General features: G+C 41.8%; 1 protein-coding gene across 2 annotated transcripts; it reads left to right on the forward strand.

The window, feature by feature from the left end:
• The first annotated feature begins 3,359 nt into the window (after nucleotides 1-3,359).
• Nucleotides 3,360-6,335, forward strand: LOC110524586 (regulator of G-protein signaling 21). Of its 2 annotated transcripts, none has more exons than XM_021604388.2 (5): nucleotides 3,360-3,699; nucleotides 4,047-4,103; nucleotides 4,583-4,647; nucleotides 4,804-4,970; nucleotides 5,156-6,335. In XM_021604388.2, the coding sequence occupies exons 1-5, from the start codon at nucleotides 3,614-3,616 to the stop codon at nucleotides 5,342-5,344; spliced, it is 564 nt and encodes a 187-aa protein (XP_021460063.1). In that variant the 5' UTR covers nucleotides 3,360-3,613; the 3' UTR covers nucleotides 5,345-6,335. The 2 variants fall into 2 exon arrangements, with proteins under 2 accessions (XP_021460063.1, XP_021460064.1); XM_021604389.2 differs by having other exon boundaries at nucleotides 4,586-4,647.
• The last annotated feature ends 1,976 nt before the right edge of the window (nucleotides 6,336-8,311 follow it).

An 8,311-nucleotide genomic window follows, 5' to 3' on the forward strand; every position in this document is an offset into this window, starting at 1 on the left:
ATCAGTTGACAACCATTGTAACTTTCTGACGTGGGACATTTACTCTTTCAAATACAGATAGCAAGCAGATGGTAAAATATATGATTTGAGCAAGCTCATGCAATGAATGAATGAATTGTCAAGCTTAGGGTGGAAAGATTACCATATCGTTCAGCTCAGGCCTTTCATAAAATGTTCATTGTCATTGTTTGCGTCTCGCCCCTACAAATTAACGTTGACCACCACATCCGTGAGAAGATCAAAACATCCATGAAGTCTCCTGGTCTGTGCTGCTTTGATGAGGCAGTGAGAAATGTGTACAGACTGATGGAGAGAGACTCATGCCCCAGGTTCCTCAGGTCAGATGCTTACCTAGGGTTCAGACGCAAAGCCAGGACCCTCTGATAGAGGTCAGGGATCAAGGGTTTCGGAGTCAAGATTCACACAGTCAAACAAGGAGAATGACCACAGGAAATGACTTGTGAGTTGTGGATGAAGATTAAATTAATATAAAGTATGGAGAAGGATTAAAGATGAGTGGTGTGTGGTGATGAGTGGTGAGTGGTGTGTGGTGATGAGTGGTGTGTGGTGATGAGTGGTGTGTGGTGATGAGTGGTGACAATGATTCAGAGTACTAAACAGTACATTCATTCAAACCTCTAGACCACGTGTCAAACTTATTCCACAGAGGGCTGAGGAAATGCGTGTTTTTCGCTCCTCCCTTGTACTTGATCGATGAATAAGGGTCACTAATTATTAAAGACTCCCCTCACCTGGTTGCCTAGGTCTTAATTGAAAGGAAAAACTAAAAACCTGCATACACTAGGCCCTCCATGGAAAGAGTATGACACCCCTGCTGTAGACTGACTGACGAGTCAAAAGTGGCGTTTGCACCAAAAGTCAAATTCTAGGGAATGTATATAGATTGGAACGACGGTACAGAATGTCTAAATGGAAGGACTTAAGTTATGAATGGTTACAGAAATAACTTGCATATGGTTGCAAAAATGCAGAACATAAGTCTGCACTTCTATTAAAGTGTCCTTTGTTGTGGAAAATGAACAAGTCTGTCTCTTCATTCCATGCTAATTGGACATTATATGTATGTATGCCAGCAGCATACCACCATGCATACCACTGCTGGCTTGCTTCTGAAGCTAAGCAGGGTAAGCATCAGTTCCTGGATGGGAGACCAGATGCTGCTGGAAGTGGTGTTGGAGGGCCAGTAGGAGGCACTCTTTCCTCTGGTCTAAAAAAAATATCCCAATACCCCAGGGCAGTGATTGGGGACACTGCCCTGTGTATGGTGCTGTCTTTCGGACGGGACGTTAAACAGGTACCCTGAATCTTTGAGGTCATTAAAGATCCCACTTATTCTAGGGGTGTTACCCTGGTGTCCTGGGTAAATTCCCAATCTGGCCCTCAAACCATCATTGTCACCTAATAATCCCCAGTTTACAATTGTCTCATTCATCCCCCTCCTCTCCCCTGTAACTATTCCCCAGGTCGTTGATGCAAATGAGAACGTGTTCTCAGTCAACTGACCTGGTAAAATAACGGATAAATAAGTGTATCTGTCAACAATAGGAAATATGAGTAACTGTTATTTGTTTAACTCTGTTAATACTAATATAGCATGGATGTTTCAATTTACATTATACTTCCATAAATCAGGATGTAAACGTTGTCAGGAAGGTTATCATTGACTTGTCCTATGACACTGAGTAATTGTCTGTGGTCGGTGGGCAGGGAGACTCACACAAAAACATTTTCCACAGCCTGCTACCTGCCTACCTGTAAGGCTGTTGTGCTCACATGTCAACTGTCTCAGCTAATTAGCCAGAGCTAGCCCATTAACAGTGTCATGAAGTTGGAAAAAAATGAGCCCTGTCACTCTTGACCCCTCTCTGTAGATGGCTCTATTCCTCAAAGTTGTGTCTTAAAAAGGCCATCTGGATGGCTCTAACAATAACTGTGAGTTTGACTCAGGACACCCACCAGTGGATTCAGTCATATGCCGTGATGCGTGGCAAATCACCCTGAATTTGTCCCCTTGTTAGGGACGTAATCTCATCACCAAGGAACAACTGTTTTTTTTCTATGGCGACTTTTAGCAACTATACACACTTCTTCGCTCCATCTAGATGTCCAAACCGCTGAAAGACACAAATGCCTGGAGGCTAGCTCAGCAGGATCTTCAATTGAGCATTGCATGACGATTCTGAGATAAACTACATTTTATTACACATACAAGGTTATGAATAAAAGCAGACTTCAATGGGATTGTATTATGTGAGAGTTGTTATTCTATTGGATAGAGGGAAGACCAGACAATAGTGCCTCATCTTACTATTCATTTGCTCAGTAAGCCTAGAGCATGGTATAATATATTATATTTACAAACATTATTTATTTATTTTTTGGAGGGGCTGAGGGCAGCTGGTGTAAGGCGATGTTCTTGCTAGATGACCAAGAGCTCACCTCTCCTATATCACCACAGCACGTAGGCGACATTGCTCCACCTTGTCCCTCACACACAGTCTGACACAGTTTTGCCCAGTCCCTAGTGGTTGTCATAACAGCCGAAGGGAAGTGGGTAATGTGCAGTGCATTTCAGACACTGTCTGAGTTACTCAATACCATCACTCAGGAACCTCTAGAATGGATACTGTTTGTATGGTGTTAATCACACAGGCGATTGCGGTGTGTTCATTTAAACCCTCTGGTCAGTTGAGCTTTACTGTGTTATATAAAGGTATTTGTGGTGGTGTGGACGAGAGGGCACAAGGCACATTAAATATAATTGGACATGTTTTGATGTCCCTTGGTTGTGCTTGACTGCTTGTGGCCATCTTTGGGCAAGTTGAGGTGGGCCAAGTCAGTTACTGTGCAGAATGACAGACAGGCCATTGGACATGGCTGCCTACTGGTAAAGATCATTTGGCAAGTGAGGTTTATATGACTTTGGCTACTGTATGCAAAGGCTAGTTAGAAGAGAGTGAAAAATCTGATGTTGCCTACTGTAATCGCTCTATATTGATCAGACCAAAAACTGCTGTTAATATTTGTCAATAGAGCAAGTTTGCCTTTGATAATCCATTCACAGGGGTTTTACCTGTAAACCATCAACCTTCAGAGAAAGAAACACAACGTGTGGTACATATGATGCTTTTGGATATAACTTAAACATCCCAATGATGTTTCAACAGGGTACCAAAACGCAGAAAGTGAAGGTCATGATTTGCCTATCCCTCTCACTGTGTTTGTCATTTGCATCTGAGCAGCGAAGATAAAAAAGACTGTGGACATACAGAGCATGCTTTTAACAAGGGGACATTAGACCCTCCCTAAAAACAGAGGGAGAGAGAGAGCATGTCACAGAGAGAGGGGGAGAGAGAGTGTGTCGCAAAAAGAGAGAGCGTGTGTCACAGGAAGAGAGAAAGAGAGCGTGGAGGCTTCCTCTCTCGCTACGGTTTGCTGGGCTGGGTCTGATGTTTCAGTGTTTCACCATCCAGCCCCTAAGCAACGGGGCGCCCTGCATATAAGGCCTGAAGTGGGGGGAGACCCCTCCATACAGAGAGTGATCCATCGCAGCATGAGCAGCACCAGGAGACAGAGAGTGTGGAGTTAAAACATGCCCAGCCTAATCATCACAGAGACACTGACACAAACACAGCACTTCAATATGGAGCAGGACGACAGGGGGAGGAACAAGAACCTGTGAGTTTTTTATGCAGTCAACAGCTGGGGAATTTGGAAAATGTATTGTGGAGCTTTTGTATAAGTAATAAGCTTTATATTCAATGTAGTCTAGTAATACTATGGATGTGTAATATACTTTCTAAATACAAAATACTTTGTATAGTTTCTTTTAAAATGCTTTTACATACGTATTAGCTTAATACTACATACTATAGGCCACATATTGTATATAAACACTGCATATGTTATACTAAACCTGTAAATACCTCCTACCTACATACTACATACTGAGATGTCCTTATACAGCAATGGAATAAGTCTTGTTTTATGAGACGATCATGACATTTCTCTTTTTCTCTCCAAAGGGGAAAGAACTTTATTTGCCGACTGCAATGCATGTTCTCACACTCCACATCTGAGAGGTAAGGATTCTTACTCTTCCTTACACTGTCACTGCATTGATGCTAATTGTTATAATTTTGCATGTATTTTATTGTTCAAATGCCATGTGTATTCTAGCGTCCATCTATGGTAGTGTGTGAGATTCAAATGAAACTTCAGGACTTATGTTAACTTTGGCACAGCACAGGCACACACAAGCACACACAAGCATGCACACGCGTACACACGTACGTACGTACGTACGCACGCACGCACACACACACACGCACGCACACAAGCACGCACGCACGCATGCACGCACGCACGCATGCACGCACGCACACACACACACACAAAGGCCCAAGTGTTTGATACGTGAAATAATTTGATAACTGTGTGGCTATAATAATTTCTTAATTATGTTGATTCTATGTGCCCTTTTGTCCTCACGTCAAATACCAGATTATTTTTACCCAGATTTGACTCTAGTTGAGTCATCAAACACACATTTTCTTCCCAGCAGGCTAAGTTTAGAAGATACCCAACAATGGTCTCAGTCACTGGAGAGACTCCTTGAGTCTAAATGTAAGTTTTACTTCACGAGACGATCAAAATAGTTAGAGATAAGTAGCTAAATCAGATATTAAAAAATCTAAAAATGTGGAACAAAAACTCCATGTGTGCAGGCTTGGGGCTGTATCAGTGTTTCATTTCTTGGTTTGTTTTTATTCTTCCCCACAGATGGACTGGCCACCTTCAGAACCTTTCTGAAGTCTGAATTCAGCGATGAGAACATTGAGTTCTGGCTGACGTGTGAGGAGTACAAGAAAATCAAGTCATCGTTCAGAATGTCATCGAAGGCAAAGAAAATCTATGAGCAGTTCATAAAGGCTGAGGCTCCTAAAGAGGTAAGACTGTTATGTATTACAGTACATGGCTACATGTTAGAGATTCAAATAACCCTCTGTAACCTCATTGATGTTTCAATCTATTTCATCAACACCATCCAGTTATTAAACCACCCTCAAATGTCTCCAGACATGCTATATGAAATGCTTCTGTACTTTGTAAATCTAAATGAATCTTGTTCCAGATTAACATTGACTACTACACAAGGGAGCAGATCAAGAGTGCTGTGAAGACTCCTAACCTCCAATGCTTCGACGATGCCCAGAAGATTGTCTATGGGCTGATGGAGAGAGATTCGTACCCTCGCTTCCTGCGCTCAGACATTTACAGATCCCTCCTGGAGTCCCTCGCCGCTGACGCCGTCAAGGGATGATAGGAGAGGAGAAGATGACAGGAGAACATGAAAACAGTAACTGGAATGTTTGGGCTTCTACAGGATGGAAGGCTGACCCAGCACAGAGAGACTGGCAGGCCATGCCCTACAAAACATGGTTCCCACAATGCAGGACCACACCCTGAAACACTCTGCTAACAGCATTAGCCAAGAGAAAAATAAAGAAGCAAAGACAGAAGGAAAAGCAGAGAGGATATGGGGAACTCTACGGTGATGCGTGTTTGACCTGGATACTGCTGTCCTATCAGTGACTCTGGGAGTGACGTGTCGTATCATAAGTGATCAGATCGTCTTTGACAGTGAATGAATCACATAGTGAATGACGATTGAACTGAAACACAACGTCAGAGAACCATGCAGTCCCCACTCAACCGGAGGTGCTTCCTGTCTTGATAAAGACAGAGAAGAGTGTGTCCGTGTGTGCGCGCGTGTGTGTGTGTGTCTGTGTGCGCGTAACAGGAAGCCTATGATACTGTGATAAGACATGAGATGCAGGGTGGACTTTCACTAGAGTACTAACCTACGTGGTCAGGAGGAATGTAATGAAGGAAGGAGCATGTATTCAGCGGATACCGGCCAAACAGAATATACTCTCCTTTACACTATGAATGTTTAGTCTCTAAAATCAATCAAGTTTTGTGAAAGGCATTTTGATATTTACACTTGTAAGGCAGTTAAAGACTTCTTTCACTGTCTATCTTTTAAGAATGACCTATTGAGAAGTATAGGTTAAGTTGTGCAATTGTAGAGAGAAGAATAGTCTATGTCCAACTTTGTATATTGAACTTAACTCCTACTTATTTGATACAGAATGTTTCTGATTGCTTACTGAGCTAGAATGTTTATACATTCAGATTTGCATGTTGTACTATTTATAACACACAGTCACTGTCTGGATGCTGACTTTTGCAATGCTTGTTAAAAAAAAAGTTATGATTATGTAGGATGACATTAAATTATTTGCAGACAAGGTACTTGTTGTCAATCACTAATTAGCAAAAATCTTTTCGGGTTCACTCTCAACAACTAAATTAAAAACCAACATTACACATAGCGATTGCTTTAATCTTTACAGCTCATTACATAGTAAATGTCTCAGACAGTCCATGATTTATCACAACAATGTTTTACCAGCAAAACATAAGCAAAACATAAGTATAATATATATATATATTATATTATATATAATATAATTCCATGAAGCGTGGTATACATTTATAAATGTGTGGCAATAGTACAGCCAAATCAATGTCACATGCTAATGTTAAATCATATCCCTTGACACACCACCTTCCCAGAAAGTAGTGAGAGGGCTATTACCATATAGTAAATCATGAGTTTGAGCACACTTGATGGTCTCCAATGCACGTGAAATCATCTCAATGTGCAAAAATAAAATTTAGCAGTTTATTAGGTACACCCATCAAGTACCGGGTCGGACCCCCCTTTGCCTCCAGAACAGCCTGAATTGTTCGGGGCATTCCACAAGTTGTCGGGAAAATGTTCGACAAGAATGGTGGTCCATGCTGACGCAATGGCATCACGCAATTTCTGCAGATTGGACAACGGTACATTCATGCTGTGAACAGTCCGTTCCTTCTCATCCCGAGTGGAACCCGGTGTAGTCGTCTGCGGCAATAGCCCATCCGTTACACGGATCGACAAGTTGCGCATTCCAAGATGCTGTTCTGCACACCACTGTTGTACTGTGCCAATATTTGTATTTTTGTGGCCCACCTGTTAGAATACATGATTCTTGCCATTCTCCTTTGACCTCTCTCATCAACGAGCTGTTGTCGCTCACAGGAATGCCACTGACTGCATGTTTTTTGATTGTCGCACCATTCTCGGTAAACCCTAGACACTGTCATGCGTGAAAAGCCCAAGAGGGCAGCCATTTCTGAGATACTGGATCCAACACACCTGGCATTGACAATCATACCACACTCAAAGTCACTTAGGTCAATCACTTTGCCCATTCTAACGTTAAATCAAAGAGTAACTGAATGCCTCGATGCCTGTCTACCTACTTTATATAGCAAGCCACGTGACTCACAGTCTGTAGAAGCGATTCATTTTCGTGAATGGGGTGGTGTACCTCATAAACTGGCCGGTGAGTCTATACACTTTCATGCTGCACATACATCTGCTGCTACCAGACTCTTATTTACTCTGACTAATGATGCACAATTTAAAAACTTGCCCCCATATCCCCCGTTACCTGATACATGTGTAAATATTGTATTATAAATTGTGCCTTCCTGTGTTATACTTATGCTAAAATGTCTATTCTATTCTACATGCTTTTGTTTTTGTCTGAAATAGTTATCGTCTTGTTTCAAAAGTGTTTTTTCTGCATCATGAACAACAGAAACAGGAAGAGCTGCTGCGTTTCAGTTTCTCGTCACAAGACCATGGTGATTATGAGAAGTAATGTGTTTTTACAGTAAATGGATATCTGATAAGAGACTGTGATCCTTCTGTTAATACCTATGACAACATGACACTGCATGTAAAGGTGTTTCATCATGGCAATGGCAGTGGGCCTAACATGTTATTTAGCATGGCTAGAAAAGTGTAGTGTTTTATGTGACCATTGTACACCACTGTAATGTATGCCAAGTTATACATAGTTGCTTCAAATACCTTCAACCAAATTAATACATTTGAAGCACCTTTGATTTTATTTGGCCTCAGAAACAAAATAGCACTAATAGTGCTTCCTGACCATGCTTAGAAATCGTAGTTGGAGACAAAATATACTTCACTGGTGGGAAACAGTGCTACGTAAGGCTTTTTGGAAGCATTACTGTCTTGGTAAATCACAATAAACACACCAGACCAGTTCCCTCTCTGTGTTGTGGTCCTCAATACCTTTGGTGATTTACCTGCTAGTGCCAATTCACAATGGGACACACACACACACATGACACACACACACACATA

This window comes from Oncorhynchus mykiss, chromosome 5 (genome assembly GCF_013265735.2).
Source record: "Oncorhynchus mykiss isolate Arlee chromosome 5, USDA_OmykA_1.1, whole genome shotgun sequence".
Classification (NCBI taxonomy): domain Eukaryota; kingdom Metazoa; phylum Chordata; class Actinopteri; order Salmoniformes; family Salmonidae; genus Oncorhynchus; species Oncorhynchus mykiss.